Source organism: Hydra vulgaris, chromosome 12 (genome assembly GCF_038396675.1).
Source record: "Hydra vulgaris chromosome 12, alternate assembly HydraT2T_AEP".
Lineage (NCBI taxonomy): Eukaryota > Metazoa > Cnidaria > Hydrozoa > Anthoathecata > Hydridae > Hydra > Hydra vulgaris.
The window spans coordinates 72,407,838-72,430,259 of NC_088931.1; the positions used below are offsets into that span (position 1 = coordinate 72,407,838).

The following is a 22,422-nucleotide window of genomic DNA, read 5'->3' on the forward strand; positions in this document are numbered from 1 at the left end:
ATATATATATATATATATATATATATATATATAAAGTAATATATTAATTTATAATGATTTCTCTGTTTAAACTTAAAATTTATTGAAAAAAATAAGATTCTGTTTTTAATATAATCGTTTTCTCCTTAATTCTCCTTATTTTTTCTTTCAAAAAGTTGTTGTTCGCGACCAAATCTCCTTAAATATCAGGAAAATATCTCCTTAAATCTCCTTTAAATCCTTACTTTTAGTTTCAGTTTTAATAGTAACCCTGAATATCTTTTAATTTTCTGCATGTTTACATAATTAATTTGATTGTTTACATAATTAATTTGATTGTTTACATAATTAATTTGATTGTTTACATAATTAATTTGATTGTTTACATAATTAATATGATTGTTTAGGCAATTGCAATAATATCAAATAGCTTGCAAAGAGACAAGCTAGCTGCTGAATATCTTAAAAATCAAGTTGGCCAGGTTTATGCCTTATTTTTCTTTGAATATTAAATGCTTAAGTAAAAAAAGTTATAGCATAGTATATAATTCCATTATATATAAATAATACTGGGATTATACATAAAATGTATAATTCCAGTTGTTTTATTGTTGCTGGCATTTAAATATTAGTGTTTAAACGTTTCAGATTTTCTTATATAGATTTTTACCATAGGAGAAGTATAAAGTTAGTAAAAGTTGCTTTAGCTACTTTTACTAACTTAAGCAATTTTTAACAAAAAAATTAAATAATGTATAGCGAAAAAAAGGTTTTTCTGAAGCAAACTATTTTTAGATTTTTGCAGTAGGATAGGGAAGTCTAAAACCTTAACTAGATTTTAATATAGGATAGGGAAGTCTAAAACTTTAATTAGATTTTAATATAGGATAGGGAAGTCTAAAACTTTAATTAGATTTTAATATAGGATAGGGAAGTCTAAAACTTTAATTAGATTTTAATATAGGATAGGGAAGTATAAAACTTTAACTAGATTTTAATATAGGATAGGGAAGTCTAAAACTTTAACTAGATTTTAATATAGGATAGGGAAGTCTAAAACTTTAACTAGATTTTAATATAGGATAGGGAAGTATAAAACTTTAACTAGATTTTAATATAGGATAGGGAAGTCTAAAACTTTAACTAGATTTTAATATAGGATAGGGAAGTCTAAAACTTTAACTAGATTTTAATATAGGATAGGGAAGTATAAAACTTTAACTAGATTTTAATATAGGATAGGGAAGTCTAAAACTTTAATTAGATTTTAATATAGGATAGGGAAGTATAAAACTTTAGCTATTTTTGAGCAAAAAAAAAATGTTTAGTAAAAAAAATGTATGGTAAAAAAAAAAAATTTTTTTTTAAAACTTTTGTAATTAATTAAAATTTCATAAAAAGTTCAAACTTTTTAAAGTTGTTTAAGAATCATCATAATCATAAATAAATAAAATTACACTGTTTAGTGAGGTTATGTTATTTGTTTGATGAAATATACTTACTCATAGAAAAGGACTGGAGTCATTGAGTAACTCCTGCTTATGATTGGTTTAAATCTATTTTATAGCTCTATTCTATAGCTGCTGGGCTCAACCTATTAAGGATTTAGAGAGAGTTTAAAAATAAATTTTATTTAAAAATGATAAAATAGCATTTTCATTTAAAATTTTAATATTTGTATAATAAATTCTTAGCATCTGATTCATATTGATGGTCCTATATTACCCCGCCTGACTATATCAAACGATGCTTTTTTTTGATCTTTAAACTTATTTATTATTAGTTTTAAAATAATATATAAGTTTAAAGACCAAAAAAAACTTGTTTTTTTTTGTTTTTGTTTTTTTTAAACATCTTTGCTTCCAACAAGGCTGCAAGCAACCACTAATTAAAGTTGGAAGTTACTGGAAGAGAAAAGATGAAGATTGTAGAGCAAGATAACGATTGATGGGCGACTTAAAGGATAGCAAATTATATGAATCAGGAAAGCAAGATGAAGGAAGCAAATTCCAAAGAACTGATGTTCGAGGAAAAAAACTAGACGAATAAGAGTTTTTGGAGCACTTAGGTACAGTCACAGAAAAAGGATGAGACTTAATTGAATGACGAGTAACACAAGAATAAATTTTAGAAGATGACACAAGAGATGCTAGCTCTTTAGAGCAGTGCCAATTATAGAATTTGTAGAAAAGAGAAAGAGAAGCAACATTACAACGATGTGATAATGGTTGGAGGTTGGCTGCAAGAGCAGGTCTAACTATGTTTACAATGCGTTTTTGCACCTTGTCTAAAAGAGAAAGGGCATCATTAAAAGATTTGCCCCAGATATGGTAACAGTATTCAAGGCCGGATTTGAGATTTATAGAGATAGAGAATCGAATCTGAAGTAAGAAAGAAGTCGAGCTCGATAAAGAGACCTTAGCAGATGCTAATTTTACAACTGATTATGGTTTGCAAGAAAGATCAGAAGTAAGAGTTAATCCTAGAAGATAAAGAGTAGATTACTCATCAAGTACATCACGTTCATAAATATAGGAAGATCTAACTTATTGCGATAACGATTGACTGAAAAAAATTGAGTTTTATCTGTATTAAAGTTCACCAGCTACTGTGAGCCCTAAGCTGTAGCAGAAGTGAGATCCTTTTCAAGCTCAAATGCCCCCTCCAAGCAATTAGAGAGTGTTGGTTTCTTATCACAACAAGAATAAATGGTAGTATCAGCAAACAAAGCCACCTTAAATGTGAGAATATCTGGAAGATCGTTAATGTAAATTAAAAAGAGTATAGGGCCAAAGATAGAACCTTGAAAAACCCTTGAAGTTACAGAATAAGAAGAAGAATGCTGTCCATCGAGGATAACTTTTATACTACGATTGGAAAGGAAGGATTCAACAATCTTAACGTTGTTGCCAAATACACCATAATAAAAAAAATTATGCAGAAGACCAGCATGCCAAACTTTATCAAAAGCTTTTGAAATGTCAAGAGCGATGGCCTTAACCTCTCCACCTTTATCTAATGCACGATAAAACCTATCGGTTATTACTGTTAGCAAATCAGCTGTAGAACGAGAAGATCGAAATCCATATTGATGTTCAGAAAGTTAGTTATTAGGTTCAAGATGAGAAATTAAGTGTTTGTTAATTAAAGATTCAAAAATCTTGCTTATGATAGGAAGAAGACTAATAGGACGGTAGTTAGACGAATCAGATCACTCTCCAAAATTTTTGAAGACAGGGATAACAGATGCTGCTTTCCAGCAGGCTGGAAAACAAGACTCTGATAAGCACTTGTTGAATAGTTTTGAGGGTATAGGCGACAGCTCCGGAGAACACTTCTGCAAGAGAATAACAGGTATGTTGTCCAGGCCACAAGCTGTAGAAGAGTCTAGGCAGGAAATCACTTTAGATACAGAAGCTGGAGTGATACGAATGTCAAGCAATGGATCAACCTGTTTATTGGCAATATCAGGTAGAATGCAACTAGTGGAATCAAGAGATGATATTGATGAAAAGTTCTTAGCAAACAATTCAGCTTTGTCTTTAGGTGAGGTGACAAAGTCTGAACCATACAAGAGAGGTGGACTTAAAGATTTGCCCTTATTATTAATACTATTAAAGATTCTCCAGAAGTTGCGAGAGCCTAATTTTTGAGATGAGATACAAGATTTCATGACCTGAGAATAGCGTGCTTTAGCGTTAGACAATACCTCTTTACAATAGTTTCTAGTAGTAATAAACAGACGTCTGTTTTCTGGAGAATTGTTTTGCTGATAGATACGGAAGTAACGATTTCATATGGCAATCACAGCAGCACAATGTGAGGAAAACCATGGAGGAGAGTGAGGCTTGACCTGGAATCATTGAGAGGGAACAAAAGATTCCACGCCAGCCTGAATCCACAAAGTTATGTAAGAAGGACATTTGTTGACAGGAAGACAAAAGACTTCCAAGGGCCATCACGAAAAAAATCACAGAAAGAGTCCCAGTCAGCTTTACTGTAGTTGTAAGAGGTACGATTATAGGGGGATTCAGGTGATGAAAAAGAATGAGATATTACTTTTAGAGAGATCAAACTGTGATCAGAAGCACCTAAGGGTGAATGTGGAGAAACTGAGCACTGACTAGGATCAGAAACAAGACATAAGTCGAGTAGAGTAGGTAAATGATTCAGGTTGTCTGGAAAGCGAGTTGGAAAGTTGACTATTTGAGTTAGGGATTGAGAATGGCAAAAGTTGTGGGCTTTAATGTCTGCAGAATCACTAGAGCCAAGCCATTTAGAGTGGTGAGCATTAAAGTCACCTACAACAACTATATTAGCTGATGGATAAAGAGAGAGGGCTTGGTCAATATGATCAGAAATAGCATCAAAAAGAGTGCAGTCTTGAGATGAAGGATGGAAATATAGAACAATGAGAAAGGCAATAGAGGGGAGTGGTGTTAAACGAAAGCACATGAAAGATTAGTCTGATGATTCAAGCCTAGTTTCATGACAAATGGGTGATTTCTTACGAATGTAAATGCCCAGGCCAAGCATGTGTCTATTGGAGTCTTTACGAATTAAAGGAAGATAACCATCAACACCGAGATTGCAAAATGAGACAGCTGAACTCAAATTAGTCTCACAATGAGCAAGTATGTCTGGTGAACTTTGCAAGAGATAAGACTCAACAGAAGAAAAGTTACTTTGAAGACCACAAATATTAGTGAATAATAAGTTTAGAGAACTTGGTGATGACAATGGTTTTTTGTGTTTTATAGTTTTTGGTACTTAATTCATTTTTAAATTTGTTGAAGAACTTGACTCAAAGCATAGATAGTACTCAGAACTCTTTAATAGCCCAAGCAATTGCTACATTACTATTAAAAAACACTATGCTGTAACAAAGGGCTCTAAATGTGGCCTTGACAATGCACACCAAAAGTACGAACAGGGATACCATCCATGCGCAACATGGCACTGTTAGTACTCTGATATTTTACAGCTGTTGTTGGAATCAGCCTCTCTGAGAGCTACCACAGAGCTTGGGAAACCTGACTACCAGCTGGCCTCAGAACTATAAAACTGAGTTTTAGAACTGTACCCTCATTAGGAGATAATAGAATGAGTTGCCTAGTCATAAAAACAGAGACACAAGCAAAACCCATGCATTGAGTCAAGAATCCAGCATTCAAAATTCTAAACCAGAAACAATGTATTAAAAATACATCTGCGCCAGCCTAATAGATGAAGAAGGGATGCGAGGCTGGTCAGCAGATAGAATCTGTTTACCCCTTATTACCTGTTTACCCCTCTTTATAATATTTCAACAGATAGAATCAGATAATTAGCAACAGATAATATTTCAACAGATAGAATCTGTTACCCCTTATTATCTGTTTACCCCTGTTTATAATATTTCAATTATAACTTAAATTCAAAGTTTCTTGGTTTATAATTGACCTTAAAAAACTTTTAGTCAGTTTCAATTTTGAAAAGCTTCTTTCATCAGAATAATTTGTAATAATAAAATAATAAAAAATTCTTTAATTATTCTCAAGAAATCTCACATACTGAATGTAATCTCACATACTGAATACTATCTCATACTGAATGTAAAAAAAAATCAAAAATGCATTAGACCAAACATCAATTCCAATCCTGAAGTTTTCAGTCGTTTGTTCCAACTGCAGAAGTAACTTATTTAGTCTAGACAAAGGAGAGACTGCATATCTTTCGGTAGAAAAGGAATGCACATTTTTAGGTAGAAAGGGAAATGTATTTGATAGTCAATAATGTATTTTAATAATAAAAATATTATTAGTTTCTTAATTAGAATATTATAAAATCTCTTCACTTATTCATGAAATTGCTAAGACAGTCAAATGTATTAAATATGACTGAGAAACTCTGTAGGCTCTGCTATTTATATCTTGGTATTTATATAAAATATTATGATTTCATAATTTTAATATGATTAGTTGGAGTATAGTTATCTTTATGTTATATTACAGTTTGATTCAAGTTTGTTGGTTTCTTTTGTTATTTAATGGAGAGCTTACAATGTTCTAAAATTATTGGCACCTCTTAACCTTGAAGAAGTTAATTGAAGTCTGACATTCCATCCAAATAGGGATTGCATCTCGAAATTCGAGAATTCCATAATTCCTTTTGATAATATAGTTTCGAATTCAAAAATTTTTCCAGCGAATTCTGAAATTAAAATTTATTTTTTCATGCTCTCTCCAACTTTTAAATTGTGTTTTTGTTTCTGTACATATAAATATTCTACATTCTAATTCTATAAGAAGAAATAAAGAAAACAATTGTAAATTACAGTTATCCTGCATAATACAAGTAGACATAGAGAAAACATTCCTAAATTGCAGTTAAAGGGTTTCATATCTTCATTTCATATTTGCATGTAATAATCTGTTGAGATTTGCTTACTGCTTATATTTTCATGCTATTTTTAATAATCTTATTATTAACATTATAAGAAACAAAAAAGTATCAAATATCAAATATATCTAATATCAAAAGTATAGTATTATACAAATATGCTTGCCACTTTAAATTTAAGATGTTATCATCTAAAATTAATTTAATAATATATTCAAACAATAATGTTATATAAAAACAATTTGTTACAAAATTATTTAGATATATGTAAATAATAATATTTAGATTTGTTCAATTTCTTTATTTAATTTTTTTAAATTTAATTTAATTTTAAATTTAATTTTAATTTAATTTAATTTTAATTTTAATTTAATTTTAATTTTAATTTAATTTTAAATTTAATTTTAAATTTAATTTAATTTTAAATTTAATTTAATTTTAAATTTAATTTAATTTTAAATTTAATTTAATTTTAAATTTAATTTAATTTTAAATTTAATTTAATTTTAAATTTAATTTAATTTTAAATTTAATTTATTTTTGTAGGAATTAAAAAATACAGAAACAGCTCGTCTTATTCGTGATTTACCTCAATCCAATCTGCATGGCTTTAATGCTCCTATGCAATACTTTCAATCACTTGTTCTTACTTTTCAAATTAGAATAAAAAAATCACGCCAAGAAATAGAAGAGCTAGAAGTCTTTCTATCTTCATCTTCACCCTCTAATCAATTTACCCCACAAGGTAAGTTAACGCATACAACATCTACATCCATAGTTTTCATCCATAGTTTGAGTCAAAATAAAAAAATTAATATGCATTTTATTAGATTTTAGTTTGCAGTCATAAGCAACTATTACCCAATAAAACTTGTTCATTTAGTTAAAAAGCAATATATTTAGTTTTTTAATGTTAAGATTTACTTATCTTTTATATAAACCTCTAATCAATTTTAGATTTAAAAGTTGTACTTAAAAGGCTAAGTGAATCATTTCTTGGACTTGCTGCTGAACTCCAGACTGTCCATGAAGCTGTTAAGGTTAGTTATAAACAGCTGTATTATCTTAAAATAAAATTGTTTTAAATGATTTTTATAACTTGTTTGTTCAGAGGAGGTATTTAGAATTTATTTATAAAATCTATTTTTTTATTTACTTTACTCTGCATAACTATAGAGTAGGGGAGTAAATCTTCAAGTTAGGAAAAAAAATGTCCTACATTTAAAACTCTCCCTTACTAAAGCTAATATACTTAAACTATATACATAGTAGTATATATAAAAAACTATATACATAAGTAGTATATATAAAAAACTATATACTTAAGTAGTATATATAAAAAACTATATACTTAAGTAGTATATATAAAAAACTATATACATAAGTAGTATATATAAAAAACTATATACTTAAGTAGTATACATCTTTGAATACATTATAAATAATAAATGTTTCCCATCATGCTTTTGTACAAACTTGTACAAAAGCATTAAAGTAAATAAAAGATTATCTAAATCAAATGTTTAAAAAAATATATAAAAAAAAAATTCGCAACATCCATTGCGCCAAACTAATTATTAATTATGCTGTATAAAATAGATTAGTATACATTTGTTTGAAAGAATTCCTTTTAACAATTGATTTAAAGGTATATAACTATTCTATTTTCCATCCTGCCTAATTCCCCCTACCACTAGGTAAAGAAATTTTAAAGTTTAACTTATATAGTAAATAAATGAGACTTAAATAATCAAAAAGTCCTTAATTAAGTTCTTCAATAATCAAGTTCTAATTAGTTTTTGAGATTAAAAAATGCGGCTAAAAACTCACATTGTCATAATATATCATAGCATTTAAGTTTTCTAATTTTTTCTAATATTTTCTAATTTTTAGATGATCAAACAAAAGTATTTACAGTTTCTTCGTTCAACATTTAATGATTATAGCGATCCCTTCACATCAAGACGTAAAAAAGACTTGCGAGGTAGGTAAGAAATAGGCAAAAATCTTTTTCAAAGATTTGCATGTCATAACATTTATTATTAGCCAAATATTTTGCGTATGTTTGTAAGTAGTGCTATTCAAAAAAATGAAGGCACATAAAAATTATAAAGTAATATATAAATTCTTAAGTATCGACAAGATATGTACATAAGATGCAAAAAAAAAAAATTATTAACGTTTGAATAACGATTAATCTAATCGTTATTTGTTGTTTTAACTGATTCCGATTCTCTTATTTTTAAAACTATTAATTTATTGTTTTAGAAAAAGAACCATCAGATTTTAATGGACCATCGCCATTTCCTGTGATTCAGGGAGCTGGAATTATATCCGGTGCATTTAAAATTGACAATAAGCGTGAGTTTTTGTATTAGACTTTATTTTTAACTTAAATTTTTTTTAATGCTAATTTAAAAAAATTTTGTTTATTTGATTTATTTTTATAGCTCAAAATCTTGGATATAATTTACGAAATTCTTCTGCTTTTTCGAAGCCTACTGGTACTGGTTTAACTCGCAGTTTGTCATTTGATGAAATTGCGAAGTCAACTCCGATTAGTGTTTCAACGGAATTCGGATCGTCTACTAATAACAATTTGCTTTTAGGGCAATCACCATCCACTAGCTCATCTTCTAATTCATCTTTCAAGCTTCGAAACCCTCCTAATGGAAAAAGGGGAAAGTTATATTAGCTGATAGTTTAGCGTAGATTTGACGAAGATTCAATCAAGTTTGCTATCATTAAAATATAACTTTAAAATTAAAAACTTTATTTATCGCAATAATGGGAATTTCTAGTTGTATAAAAAATATTTGAACTATAAAAATATAACTTCTTGTTGATTTTTTAAAATATTTTCTTAATAAATTTTGATCACGCAAATTTGTTACCAGATATTTTGTAAAAACTGTGTTACGTCCAAATAGATCGTTTAGTCGATCTTAACACATAGTCTACTTTTCTTCTTTTTTTTTTACTGTTAAAATTTTTTACCTCCCTAAGACCGCGAGCGCATTGCAATCGATCTTTTTTAATTGCATTTTTTATTACAACTTTGTCTAAAACCTTTCTCTTCAAACATGAGCCTTGACCAACAAGGCCGCTTCGCGGAGAAATAAATTGGATAAATACTTTACTGACACAATTATTTTGTCAACAGCTCGATTATTGCACTTCATTGCGTTGCAAATTACAAGGACTTGTAGTACTTTAAAAAAGCAGACCAAATTGTGTGTTTTCGCAATGATAGAAGCTGCGTTGCAACATTGTAAAGAAACAGATAACAGTTTTTTTTTGCAATCGTGGAACTTGGTTAAAAACAACACCTGTTAATTAATTCCCGCGGTGCTTAAACAATTTTAAAATTAGGCTGATGGGCGGCATTTTTTTAAATGCTGTGAACGCGTATGTTTGAGTTAATCAACAATGGGCTGTGGCTTTTGTTATATTATAGTCATAACGCTTCTCGATGAACCCTTTTCAATTGTTGACAAGTCTTTTTAATTCAGTTCTTTTTTCTCTAGTATATCGGATAACCAGAGTACATTTTATCGGGAAAAAAACTGAAAGTTTTAAGTTATCACAAATAGTATTTTGCACCGCTCCTTTTTTTTTGTTGTTGAAGTAATAAACAATTTCACTAGTTTCTCAAGCTGTCAAGATTAAACCAGTCTGCTACATAAGTAAATCTTTAATAGAAGCTTAGTTAAAATATGGGATTACAAAAATGGAGTTTCTTGCGTTGGTCGAAACAGTTACTAAGTTACATTTGTACTTGGACAAAAAAAATTTAAAGGTCACAAACGGCATAATTGTTTTTCCGTTTTTATCTTTTTTTGTATGTGTTTTCGTATTACATAATAAAATCGTTTACAACATGTAAAGTCCGTAGACTTATTCACCGTAGACAAATTCAAAGTCAAAATAACAAAAATATATATATATATAATTAAAATGCAAACAAAGGTATCTGATAGAAGATCCTAATGATCTTATCGCCAGAATAATGATCTTATCGCCATTTTTTCAAAAACAACACGTATTCCAATACCAGAAAGAAAAAAAAAACGTACACATTGTTTCATAAAATTTCATTACATATTGTTTAGTTACATTAGTATTCAAAAATATTTTCAATTAAGAGAACGAAATTTTTGAGTTTATTTTTGAAGACTAAAAAAAGTAATCGAACAATCAAAATTTGGTAAAACAATCCTATTCTAGAGATGTGGTGTACGATATGAAATACAAAATTGATTAAATCTTGTTTTGCAATGTGGTTCATTTACAAAATTATTATTTCTTAAGGCGTATTTGTTTATGAATTTTGAAAAAAATAAATCTTAAAAAACTAAAAAGCATAACTCGTTTTTCCACATATAAATGAAACATAAAACATTAAATACATTTAATTCGTATACATTGAGTATTCTTGTTTCCATAAAAAAATATTCTAGTTGGCAAGAATCGATTTTCAAAATTGATTAAACGCATAGCGTGTTTTTTTTATTTATTTTATTGATATAGAGTAAAACCGGGTCAAACCGCCCACTTATCAATAAAAATTAAATAACTTTTTTATAATTTCATTTTTTTTTTCGTTTTTTTTTTAATTCGATAGGCAATAAAAAACTACATAAGATAATATAAATATATGTTGAAAAAATATATATATATATATATAGAAAATATTAAATGTAATAAATGAAAAAAAATTGGTCGGTTTTAGGCGACATTCTGATAAAACCGCACACTTGAGAAAACATTGAAATTTTGAAATTTTAACTTTTTTTAATTATTTTTTTAACACAACTTATATTTAGGAAACTATATTAAAGTTAATACATTTTTTGCAAAAAAAATATTTAGTTCCAACCACATATTTCTTTGGTAAACATGTTTCTTTGTAAAACCGTTTCCGACACATCGAATTTTCGCATTGCAACTTTTAATCGTTTGGCTGCTGGTACTTGTTCTTCATTATTGTTTTTCTGAGATTACTCAGCATTGTTATGCTCAGGCATTTGAGTACTTGGGATAGAGAGTCTACGCTTTGCGTCAAGTTTAGCAACTTTCACAGCTTCCTTTGTTGCTTTTTCTTCACCTTTTTGTTTGAGGAACTCAATCACATTTTCTTCGGTAATACTATTTCCGCCAAGTTTTGACATGTAGTACTGCTTCAATTTCTTAACATGTGATTGATTTCTTGCTTGAAAAAACTGCTCTAACTCTATCTCAATACTGTTTTTGCAAAGCTCAACACATGCTTGATACCTATCAAAACTTGAAGCTGGTGTAGTTGAGAAAGATGGCAATTGGTGTGTAGTTGGACTTGTCCCTTTTCGACACACTACGCTTTGGCTTGATCACCCAAAAAACCTGTTAATCACAGTTCTAAATATGCGGCCCCTAAGTTATACCAGTATGTTGATGTTGCTTGGCGACGCATTAATGAGCAATTATTTCTGGCGTACAAGAAGCGGCTCTTTTAAATGCTAAGGTGCTCGCTTTTCGTTTTGAAATTTCTTTTGACCATCTCTTCATAAAGGCATAAAACAAGTCTTTTTTTTTTTTTTTTTTGTAGTTATTTTAGGTGCTCCCAGAAGTCCTTACGGTCTTTCCACAGAACACCGCGTCTTTACCAGGCTTGCCATTTTTGCAAAAGTGCAAATGATCTTTGCGTTTAAGGTAACCACATACAATATATATATATATATATATATATATATATATATATATATATATATATATATATATATATATATATATATATATATATATATATATATATATATATATATAATTTTTTTTTTTTTTAATGAGATAATCCCACCGCACGCCTAATAAGATTGCGGTGAGAGAGAAGAATTTTCGAAAATTAATAAACGTCCTCTCCCGTGTATTAAACACCTGAGAGAAACGAAAGCGAGCTTCAAACAAAAAAATAGTGCAGACTCACTTTGTTACTCAATTTATTACGTTCTCTACTATAATATAGTATGCTTATAGTTTTTATTATAATTGTACACTATAATTTTTTTGTAGGGAAGGGGGATGGAATTTCCAATCTGTGTGTGACAAGATACTAAAACAGACAAAGTAGATAGCAGATGAATTAATGCATTTTTAAAAAAAGCATGTCGTATATTTAACAAACATAAAAAATATTTTTATACATAAATTGTATTCATTAAGTATTTAGATTAGATATTTATTAAACATTTAATTAAATTGTAGATGGATTTGAAACAATTTTACTCTCTCTTGGAACAATTTTAAATCTCTTTTTTTAAACAAAGTTTTAAAAATTTTGAAAAAAAAATTAAATGCAAAACAATTTGCAAAAAATGCAAAAAAAATTAAATGCAAAAGTTTATACTATTTTATATTTTATGTAAAAAACTTACCCAAATTTAATTTTTTTTTCTTTGTAGTGTTTATGTCCTATGAAAAATATTTTAACAAATTTTAATATCTATTCTAGAGCCACTTAAACATTTAACAGGTCTCTACTTAAAAATTTTTCAAAAGTATGTCTTGTTGGATCTGAAATAATCAAAAATATCAATTTTAGATAAAAAAGAAAAAGAAAAAAAATCTTGTAGAACATTTTTTCATTTTTAGTTTGTCATTATCTTAGCAGTAATATTTTTTTAAATTAATTTTAGCGGCCTGTTTAACATTTAAGGGCTTTGAGGGGGCTCTAGAATAGTTACTCAAATTCGGTAAAAAAAATTTTTACATTGTACACAAACACTAAAATGGAAAAAAAAATCGATATGAGTGGTTTTAAAATTTTTTTGCATAGTGGACACCCCTTACTATTTATAGAGCGCTACTTTTTTTTGTCAAAAGACTAAAATATATTAACTTTTTTAATTTTTTATGTTGTATTAAAATTGACTGTAGGAATTTTACGTATCCATTTATTAATATGGGTGTGTAGGGGTTTTATACTTTCAAAGTTAAAAATTCAACGAAGGTTAGAAGCTACCAAGACATCAGGACATGAGTCATCTTCTGTAAAAGTAAAGAAACCACATAGTATAGTATTTGATAAAGACTGGTTTCAAAAAAATAATAGTGTTTTTTTTCAAAGTGATGGCCACGACGGAAATTTTTAAAACTTTCAAATTTCTTTTTACCATATACAACTAACAATGCTGGTCAACTACCAGTTATTTAGTTTTTTTTTTATGTTTATCCATGAATCTGTGTTTTGCTCAATAATTTTTATAGTTTAATAGGAAATTTAATAGGAACATTTAGAGGAAAAATTAGAGAATTTTTATTTCTCTAATTTTTCCTCTAAATGTTGTTAAATAATGTTGTTCTCATCACTTGCAGATATATTGCTATTATTAATGTTAGTTTTAGGAACAGTACTTTCTTTAGTAGATTTTGTAGAGATGAATTTTTTATTTTTTGAAGTACTTTTGAATCATTATCTAAATTATTTTGATGAATAGCATAAATTTTCATTTCATTGCACAATTAATATTAAACTTTACTGTGGTTAACTTTTTAAAATCAAGAAAAGTAAGATCAGCATTGTAAGTTTTTCTTTGACATAATCACGATCTACGAAGCAACAAGCAGCTATTTTTGTAAAGTGATGGCTGAGGTGTTCAAATAACGATGAAGTTTTATACTTGACTTTAATAAAACTTTTTAACCATGGAACTCAAAAAGAATTTTTGTATCTTTTATTTTAGACTTTATATTGCTCTTTGTTTTTAGAATTTCTCTTAAATATTGAATTTTCTGGGTCTTCTACAACAATTGTTTCCTTGTACAAATTTTCACCTATTTCTTTACAAGAAAAACCTGCTGAATTTGGCGTTTAATTTGGAGAAGCAGAATCGTAAGAATTAAACCTTCTTTACTTCAACAATGCCATTTTTGAAGTTGTTCAGTACATGAAAGCGATAATATTTTTCCTTAATTTTATGAAAGTGTTTTAGAAATAACAATAATGCAAAAACATGGCAACACAGTTCACTCACACCAACTGAATGTTCACAATAGGATTTCTGTGGAACGTTATTTTTCAATAACATTATATCAGAACGAATTTGTTTCCTGCGATATTTTAAGTGCTCTTACAAACAACGTATTAGGTGAACTAAAATCCGTTAAAGCAATTTTTCTGCTTATCATAATAGAATATCCTTTTTGTTGTTGACCTAAACTGCCTTTACGTTTATTTAAAGCATAATTTTAATTAGTTATAGAAAAGTACAACGAATTCGTCACTATTCCAAAGAAGCAATTGAATGTGGGATGCTTGTAGGATTCAAGAATGTTACGAATACAAAACGCCTTTCTGCTTTACTTTTTAGCTTTTGAGTTTAAGTTTATTTATTCTGATACGTTACCCATGTAAAGTGCCACATTTAGATAAGCCATTGTCAGTTAACCATTTTATAATATCTTTTTTTTTTATTTGAAGAATCAACCATTATTTTTTATTAAAAAAAGATAGAGATTATATGATTTTTGTTTTAACGGTTTCATTCATTGTAAGCGAAAGATACTATGACTCAAAATGAGGTTTTGATCTAAACCTGCCCCAACCCAAACCCTCAGTCAATTCAGCAGCATTCCTTAACATATTTTTCATAAATTAGTCAATGAAGCAGCACTCTCCTACAATTCAGTATGATATCTGGTCTTCGTTTTTAAAAAATCGAAACATTACTTTGAGTCATAGTATCTTTCGCTTACCTTGATTCATTTATCTCTATTAAAAATGACACCGAAATCTCATACGCCAAATCCTCCCCGTATGAAAGTCCCTAGTTATGCATTATTCGCTCTAGAATTTTAGGAAAAAATGGAGTAATGAAATAGGTCTATAATTAGATAACTTTGAGATATAACCATCTTTAAATATTGGAACCACTCTTCCTAGTTTCAAAAAGTCAGTAAAAACTTCATTTTTAGATGAAAGATTAAAAATAACGAGTAAAGGGTACTCAATAATATCAAAAACTTCTTTAACAACCCTAGTGCTTATACAATGAAGACCTGCGCTTTTGTTTGGCTTTATCATAATAAATGCAAACCGAAGTTCATCAGGCGATATCTCAAGCTCATCCATGACATAGTCCACTTCTTTTAGATATGATTAAAAAAATTTTTTCCTGGTGTTATTTTGTTTGCTAGGTTTTTACCCACGTTTATAAAAAAGTTATTGAAACTGTTTGCAAAATTTTTTTTCTCAAAATCATATCAAATATATTCTGAAATAGATTTTACATTTCATGGAGTATTTACATATAGTACAAGTACTGATTTTAATTAAGTAAGATAGTACAAGTACTGATAATAATTAACTAAGAAGTTTGATAAATTTAGGACAAAATTCAAATTACTTTTATACATCTATCTAGAATAAAAGACTTTTATATACCTAATTAGAATATAGCAATGAAAGAGAAGTAGATTATAATAATATACAGTAACAACATTGTAAATAATATAGTAATATAAGTATCAGTAATAATAATAGGCAATAATAATAAAAACTGCAGTTATTGGTAATAATAATCAAAATAATAATAATACTCACGATAAAAATAACAATTCTATTAGTAATAATAATACTAATAAAAATAATATTATTAGTAATAACAACAACAATAGCAGCAATAATAATAATAACAATATTTATAATAGTGAGAGTTGGAAATAGATAAATGATATTAATTTGAGAAAAAGTTAACAAAGAGCAAGTATTAGTAGTAATAAATCAGCATTGAAATGAAGAAAGTAGTAGAAAAGAATTTTAGAAAAGATCAATTATTAGTAGTTATAGATTAGCATTGAAGTGAATAAGGTAAAGATGGATAGTAGATAGGTTGCAGTAGAGTTGCATAGAAATTAGGATTAGTTTTTTTTCTTTATTATTATTTATTATTTTTAGTTTTAGTTATTTCTTTTATCCTCAGTATATAAATATTTCTGTAAAGTATCACCACGAGTTTTCTTTTCTTTTTCTATCACTTCTTTTATTATATCCCAAGTTTTTTTATTATTTCCAATATTAATAAATTTGTAATAAATTTGAGAAATAATTATTTTAGCTTTTTTTTTCAAGTTTTCAAACAGATTTTTGTATATTTTATATTTTTTTTCATTTTGATAAGTTTTTTTTAAGTATTTTTCATAGAGTTTTTGTTTCTTCTTAGAAGATTTAATAAGTCCTTTCGTAACCGATGGACTTTGTAGACTTTTAAGCTTGGTTTTAATAAACGCATTAGAGAAACTTATTGTAAAAAAATTCATAGGCTTTATTTGTATCTTTGCAATTATGTAATTGTTTCCAGTTTACTTTGAGTAAATAATTTCTAAATTCATTAATATTAAATTCATTTTTCTGCCTTTTTATTTCCGTTAGTACTTTTCTTTTTTTTTCTTTTTTATAAAAATCATATATAAAAAAAAGTTGGAAAGTGGTCGCTTATATCGCTTTTTATGATTCCGCTTTGAATCTTACATGTTGTAAAAATGTTAGTAAAAATATTATCAATGAGAGATTCGGTTTGAAGAGTTACACAAGTAGGTTTGTTTATTAAGGGAAGAATGTCGTATTGAAAAAGAGAGTTTAAGAAACTTTTTACATCATTATCAGTTTTAACATTAAGAAGGTTTAGGTTTAAGTCCCCTGTGATGAAAAATTGTTTATTTTTTACTTCTTTCAAATACCATTTTAAGTGTTTTTGAAAAGATTTATTATTTCCGCATGGTGGTCTATACAAAGCAGTTATTAAAACGTTTTTTTTATTGTGGTTTATTAATTCAATAATTAATGATTCATAATCCGCATTTTGAATTCTGGGAATTTCTATTTTCTGAGAATGGATTGACTAGTGAATAAAAATGCATACACTGCCACTAATGCTACCACCTTGAGTTTGGTGGGTTGCTTTATAACCTGGAATTTGAAAATTTTTTTTTTTCATTTTTGCACCATGTTTCGATTAAGCATATTATCATAAACACAGAATTTATATTCTTTAGCATTGATTTAAAATTCTGAATCTTTCGTTTAAATATTAATAATATTTGGGTTTCAATTTCTTTAGCAGATTTTATCTTTTGGTCTATTAAATGTTCATGATAATTTAAAATTTCTTTTAAGTCCTCCATACCGTTTTCCAATAAGTGAACTTTTTTATTGCAATCCGATGATTTTCTTAAAAAAGTGCTTTTCTCGTCAATAAAAAATCTCTTTTTATTTCAACTTGATCAATAAAAATTTATGGCATATTTATGGGTACGGAACGCTTTTTTGGAGAGGAGATAAAAGAGAATCCATTTTGTTTTATTTATGTTTAAGGTTAACTTGTTACATTTGAACCAACTTGATACTTTATGCAATTCATCATTTATAGTCGAAAAGAGTTGGTAAATATTATTATTAGACAGAAAAAAAATGGTATTATCTGCAACCATGATAATTAAAAGATTTGAGGGTTTATAAAATTCATTTACGTAAACCAACAACAAAAGTGGCCCGAGAATAGAACCTTGGGGAACACCACAGAATATTTCTAACAAATTTTTTTGACATATATCATTATAATAGACAAAATGTTTTCGATTTGATAAATAGCTTCTAAACCATTGTAAAACTCTGCTATTTATTCCGCAATGTTTAGGCTTATGGAGCAAAATATCGTGATCTACAGTATTAAACGCTTTAGATAGATAAATAAGAATGCCTAATGTAATTTGAGAATTGTCACAAGAATTAAAGATTTTGCGTACAAACTATATAATTGAATGTTCAGTTGAGTTATTTTTTTTAAAACCAAATTGATTTTTGTATAATAGATTATTGTTATTGAAATAACTAAACACTATCGTACATAACTTTTTCTAAAATTTTTGAGAAGGTAGAAAGGACAGAGATAGGGCGGTAATTACTAATATTAGTTCTGTCACCTTCTGTAATAATTTTGGTAATTTTTAATCGATCAGGAAAAACGTCTAAATTGATTGATGCTTTAAAAACTTTAAATAGAACAATTTTTAACTGTTCATAACACTCCATGGGCGCCGGCAGGCAAGGGCAAGGGGGGGGGGGGGCAGTTGCCCCCTCTTGGAAAAGCAAAATAGCAAATTTTAATATTCAAAAAATTTCTTTTAACTGTTAAAAGATTTTATTTCGGTATCTCATCAATTTAACTCATTTATAGTTTACTCACCGTAATGTAAACGACTACAATTTTAAATGAAATATTACTATCAAATGCAATAACTTCCACGATGGCGGAAGCTTTTTTATAAAGGCATATTTTATATTTAAAAAAAAAGATGTTTAAATGAAAGTTTAAGAAAAAATATGATAGAAATAGATCGTAGAAAAATAAAGAAGGTATAAATAGAAAAAAGGAATAGATCAAGAAGAAGTATAGAAACCAAAAAGAAGAGAGAAAGAAAAAAAAAGGAAAAGAAAGGAAATAATAATAATAAAAAAAAAAGAAATCGAAATTTTAACAATACCTTGTGTTTTCTGCAAGCTAAATGTTGATTATTATAATAAAAAAAATTAAAAAAAAAAAGTTTCTTCAATTTATTTAATTTTTTGGACTGTTCTAAATTTAGGTTTTTACAATTATTTTTTTTCAGAATACTGAAAAAAATGTCTAAAAAACGACAAAGTAATAATATTTTGGATTACTTCAATTTCAAACGTGTTGCAACTAGAGATGATTCCGAAAAATCACAGGAACACATTACTCTTCCTCAACCGGTAGTCGCACCAAGTAAAAGCCATTGTGATGCAAGACAGCAACAAGATGTTGATGCATGCAACAAAAACATGTAAAAAACGTCAGAAGTTATGATTGCAGATAAATCATCAGAATGTAAAAATGACAACGATAACTCAGTTTTCGATGTTGGACTTTATATTCAGGCAACAGCTAGAATAAATGATGATCTTAAGTATCATATACTAACCGAACCATTCAAGCCCCATGAAACTTTGATTTTAAAAAAGATGTGCCAGAACATGAAGCTGAAAAGCGATGGTTTAGACATGCATGGTTGGTTTCATATGCGCCTTGGCTGGTGTACTCTTCAAAACTAAAAAGTGCTGTTTGTATATATTGCATTGTTTTCCCACAAAAAGTACATCGAGGTTTTCAAGGTACATTTATTACTACAGCCTTTAGAAAATATAAGTATTTTAACGAATGTGCTCGAAATCACATGTCATCGTCATGGCATATGTGTTCTCAACAAGATGCTGAAAACTTCATGGCAGTGAGAAGAAATTCAAACAAGGATATTGTATACCAGCTTGATGATTCTATAAAACGCATTGTTGAAGCAAACATACAGAAGCTCTTTTCTATCCTTTCAACAATTTTGTTGTGTGGAACAAATGATTTGGCTCTGCAAGGGAAGGAAGGAAGTAAAGGAAATTTACATCAGCTATTGAACTTTTAAATTGAGGCTGGTAATAAGATTATAAAAAATCACCTTGATACTGCAGCAAAGAATGCAAAATATACATCACATCAAACCGAAAAAGAATTGATCAAAATACCTGAACAGATTCTGGTATATGATATTGTGTCAGCTGCAAATAACTCCACTGGATTCTCAGTATTAGCTGATGAAACAGCCAATATTTTAGCGACAGAACAATTATCCATTGGAATACGCTTTGTAAACCCAACAAAAGAGAAAATGATTTGGGAAGAATTCCCTGGATTTGTTCCACTGAACGACATGTCTGCAGCTTCAGTTTCCGACGCCATGTTAAGCAAGTGTTTATCATTAGGTCTCAATTTAGATCGTCTGTTAGGTCAGGGATACGATGGTTGCTTAACCATGGCAGGAAATGATAACAGCGTCCAATCAAGAATCAGAATGAAATATCCAAAGGCAGCTTTTGTTGATTGCTCATCACATAGACTGAACTTGGTCGTAAATGATTTGAGTGCACTTCCGCATTGTACAATTGGTACTATCAAGTCAATTATTGCGTTTTTCCATGAAAGTCTTAATAGGAGGTCAATGATACCCAACGTTTCTCTTCTCTGCGAGACTCAATGGACTGCAAAGTATAAGAGTATGCGAGTGTTTTGTGATAATTTTGACCAAATATTTACCCAGTTGGATGTGTTATCTAACGAAACAAACGGAAACACACGTCAATCGGCACATCAGTTGTTATTAGCATCTAGCTCAACAACTTTTTATTTGGACTAATTATCATTTCATTCTTCTCTCCTGGAACCCTGCACTCAAGCACTTCAAGCCATTTAACTACACCTTCCACAAGTACAGAGACACATTCACGAATTGCTCTTGGTTATAAATCTACACCGTAACAAGACAAATATGCATTTCAGTGCAGATATCTACAAGAGAGTGATCCAGTTGTCTGGAAAGTAAAATATTCAACTAACACCGCCAAGGCAATGTTCAAGGCAGTTATACCAAAACAATTGTGGAGCAACGGATACAAATGTCGAGGAATACTTTCGCCAGGCTATGTATATCCCTTATCTCAATTCATTAATCGATTCGCTTCAAACGCGGTTCTCAAAAGATAACATGTTTACTTCATCCTGCAAAGATGAGAACTTTAACTCGTGAAAAATTCATTGAGAAAATGTCAACTGTCAATGAAGTCTACAAAATTGATAACTTTAAACTCGATAGTGTAATTTGGCTTTATTTTTGGGCCATTCAGTCTTTTCAAAACGCAATAAACAAACTCACAGATTTATTACCAAGGACTGTGTTCTACTACGGTTCGTGAAGCTTTACTCATTTTAATAACACTGCTAAAAACAACATGTACTGCAGAAAGATCATTTAGGACATTGCGGCGCGTGAAGACTTGGCTACGATCAACCATATCCAATGAGCGTTTGTCTGGGCTTTGCATGCTGAGCGTGCACAGTGAAAAAATACGCTCCAGAAAATCTGAATTTATGGAACAAATTGTAAACAAGTATTGCAATAAACGCAGACGACTACATTTTCTTTTTACTGAATGACAATGATTTAATACTTGTGTTTTTATTTTTACATTTTCTTTAATTTTCTGTTGTCACTGGTCTAATAAAATGACTTGATTAATTGATGCATTTATGAAGTTTTTGAAATATCACTGTTGAATTTTATTTTGCCTCCCTTTGTAAAAAATCCTGCCGGCGCCCATGTAACACTCTATAACTATGTTTCCATTAATTTCACCAGCTCCAATTACTTTATTTTTTCCAAAGAGATTTATCAAACTCTTTAAGCCTTTTTCAAACTCTTCAAGCCTTTTTCAAACTCTTCAAGCCTTTTTCAAACTCTTCAAGCCTTTTTCAAACTCTTCAAGCCTTTTTCAAACTCTTCAAGCCTTTTTCAAACTCTTCAAGTCTTTTTCAAACTCTTCAAGCCTTTTTCAAACTCTTCAAGCCTTTTTCAAACTATTCAAGCCTTTTTCAAACTCTTCAAGCCTTTTTCAAACTCTTCAAAGGAAACTTTCAAAACAAACAAAATACAAAACACAATTTTCAAATTGACAACAAATTAAAAAACATATATTTCTCCAGATTTTTTAAGCTTCTGAACTTATAAAACCCACTTTAAACAAAAAAACTTTCAAAACCAAAAAATCTCTTAAAAATATCCACCACTTTCTAGTCAACTTTTAAACTTTAAAAAAGCTTCAAAATAATGATAAAAATACCAAGATAGTTTACAAAAACAATGACCTTCAAAAGAAGTTTCAAACTTTTAAAATAGTATAAGAAAAAAAAGAACAACAACAACTTACAAACGACTTTCACACCAACATCAACAGCTATCAAAGTAATCTTTCTTCTTTTATTCAATGTCACTTTTCTTTTATTAAATTTTGCATTAGTAAAAACACGTCTGTTCATTCAGGGCCGTCCTGAAGAAATTTTAAAAAGGGGGGGGGGGGATTATGTATCAGTTTTTTGCCGACTAAAGACAAAAAAAATTTTTTGACGACCAACTATTCTAAAAAAAAAAAGAGAGAAAAGGTTCTCGTTAGCCAACAATTGCCAACTG

At 28.8% G+C, this 22,422-nt stretch overlaps 1 protein-coding gene across 2 annotated transcripts in view; it reads left to right on the forward strand.

The window, feature by feature from the left end:
* The window catches only part of LOC100215393 (nucleoporin p58/p45), a 35,447-nt gene extending 26,241 nt beyond the window's left edge, over window positions 1–9,206 (forward strand). For both annotated transcript variants that reach the window (XM_065814347.1, XM_065814346.1), the window contains exons 6-11: window positions 387–461; window positions 6,907–7,105; window positions 7,318–7,400; window positions 8,254–8,344; window positions 8,629–8,721; window positions 8,811–9,206. In XM_065814347.1, coding sequence (XP_065670419.1) covers window positions 387–461; window positions 6,907–7,105; window positions 7,318–7,400; window positions 8,254–8,344; window positions 8,629–8,721; window positions 8,811–9,055 — 786 coding nt within the window. In that variant the 3' untranslated portion in view covers window positions 9,056–9,206. The remainder of the gene's footprint in view (window positions 1–386; window positions 462–6,906; window positions 7,106–7,317; window positions 7,401–8,253; window positions 8,345–8,628; window positions 8,722–8,810) is intronic.
* Window positions 9,207–22,422: the final 13,216 nt, after the last annotated feature.